General features: G+C 53.7%; 1 protein-coding gene across 1 annotated transcript; it reads right to left on the bottom strand.

The window, feature by feature from the left end:
• Positions 1 to 254: 254 nt before the first annotated feature.
• On the bottom strand, positions 255 to 1,344 carry HOXD12 (homeobox D12). The gene is made up of 2 exons (XM_036742755.1): positions 780 to 1,344; positions 255 to 493 (listed from the first exon to the last, which is right to left on the bottom strand). The coding sequence occupies exons 1-2, from the start codon at positions 1,342 to 1,344 to the stop codon at positions 255 to 257; spliced, it is 804 nt and encodes a 267-aa protein (XP_036598650.1).
• Positions 1,345 to 1,934: the final 590 nt, after the last annotated feature.

Genomic DNA, 1,934 nt, shown 5'->3' with positions numbered 1-1,934 from the left:
CAGCCCTTCAGCGCAACCATTTGGGGGTAAGGCAAAGACAGGAAAGGCCAAGGTTGGCCCAGGCCAAGACCCGTCCAACTTCTAGTAGTGGAGAATTGAGAGTGAAACGAGTCCTTTACAATCATTCGAAGAGAGGAGGAAAGAAAGAGGTGAAACAAAAAATTCCATTCCCCTTTCCTTCCCACCCGTAGCCCCACCTCTGAAGTGAAGTGCCCTCAGCCTGGGCCAAGTCCATGGGCGGGAGGCCACTAGGGCTAGTAGAGAGTAAGCGCTTGTTCTCTCAGCACCACTCTTTTCTTCTTCATCCGCCGGTTCTGGAACCAGATTTTGACCTGTTGATCGCTCAGGTTCAGTCTGTTGGACAACTCCTTCCGCTTCTGACGATTGATGAACTCGTTGAGAAGGAATTCGTTTTCCAGTTCTGCGATCTGCTGCTTAGTGTAGGGCTTCCGTTTCTTTCGGGCTCTCCCCTGGGCCGCCCCCCAAGGCAATCCTGTAACACAGTCCCCCCGCATAGCCCCGGGGCCACTGGTTATCACTTGAGGAGTCCGGTTCCCCACCCGCAGCCCACACTGTTTTCAAGCTGGTCCCAGTCCTACTTGACATTCTTTCATCCTCCCTCCCCTTTCCCTGACACTCTAATCATACATTCTCCATTCATCCTTTCTTCCCCAGCCCAGCCTATGACCTGGACCCCAAGGCGTAAGGACAATCTGGGGACCCTGGGCTATTAAGAACATTAAGAGAGGAAAATGGGGAGCGGATCTAAAGCAATTTACCGTCGGGTAGCGAAGGTCGAAGGCAGGAGGCTACGCTGGCCGCCTGCACTGTCACGTTCAAGTTGAGCGAGCCCTTGGCGTCGTCCTTGAAGCCTGCGGCACAGGGGTTCCCTTCCAAAAGAGCCGCTGACCCGTGCACGCTCCGCGCCATGCCTGAGTAGTCGTACTTGGCCGGCTTGAGGCCAACGCCCGGAGCCAGGCTAGGCTCATTGGTGAAAGCCGGCCTGGGACGGCTGCGCTCCTCCGTCCTCGAACCAGACTCGGAACCATAGTATTTGCCTTGATCTTCTGGGCCCTCCTTGCTGCCCGGTGGGTGGAGGTTGAGGGGCACGGAGCCTGGGAGGTAAGGCTGGGTATAGCCGCCGAAGGCAGCGTGGCCTGGGGGCTGAGCGGCGCAAGAGCTGGCCGCTGACCAAGGCAGAGAGCCTCGGGGGTAGGAGATGGGGGGCAGAGCCGCCAACTGGCTGCCATTCGCCCGAAGGTTGGAGAAATAAAAGGAATCCGGCGATTGCAAATTCAGAAGAGACCCCACATACCCGGATCTGTAGAGACTGCGATCGCACATCTCCAACAAAGGACTTCAGCTGGTCTTACAGCAGTATTTAGTTACAACAGGGAATAAGAGGACAGGCTCAAACGATTGGACGAAACTTTGCGTTACAGGTTCTTCAAAGCCGGTCATTTCAGCACCGCCTACATCCCCCTGACCCTATTTTTTTTTAAGAGTATTATGATAACACTTGGAATATTAGATATTTCTAATCCTCTGCGGCAGGAAGGAAGGACATGAGGTTTTCAGATGTGGAAAGGGAGGATCTCGAGACCCCAAGATTGGGGGGTAAAAAAGCGAGCCCAACCATTTGCCCAACTTTTCCATGAGGTACTTTCATTGGGCCCTCTGATTGGCGTTATTCTCTCTTCATCCCAATCTAGTTACTTGGAGCCTGGGTTTCTTTTCATTGCTTTCCCATACTGTTTCCTCTCCTGCTCTGTATGGAGTGCCACCGGGCCCTAAACCACATCAAAACACGCCAAAGGGCCAAGGGCGCAGGAGCGATTTAAAAACCATTATTAGTGGCATCAAAGTGTGCCGGGCCGAGCTGATCACCGCACGTTAAAAAGTCACCATCTGTACATTTTCAGGGAGATTCTGGA

Source organism: Trichosurus vulpecula, chromosome 2 (genome assembly GCF_011100635.1).
Source record: "Trichosurus vulpecula isolate mTriVul1 chromosome 2, mTriVul1.pri, whole genome shotgun sequence".
Classification (NCBI taxonomy): domain Eukaryota; kingdom Metazoa; phylum Chordata; class Mammalia; order Diprotodontia; family Phalangeridae; genus Trichosurus; species Trichosurus vulpecula.
This window is presented reverse-complemented; position numbering and strand designations above follow the sequence as displayed.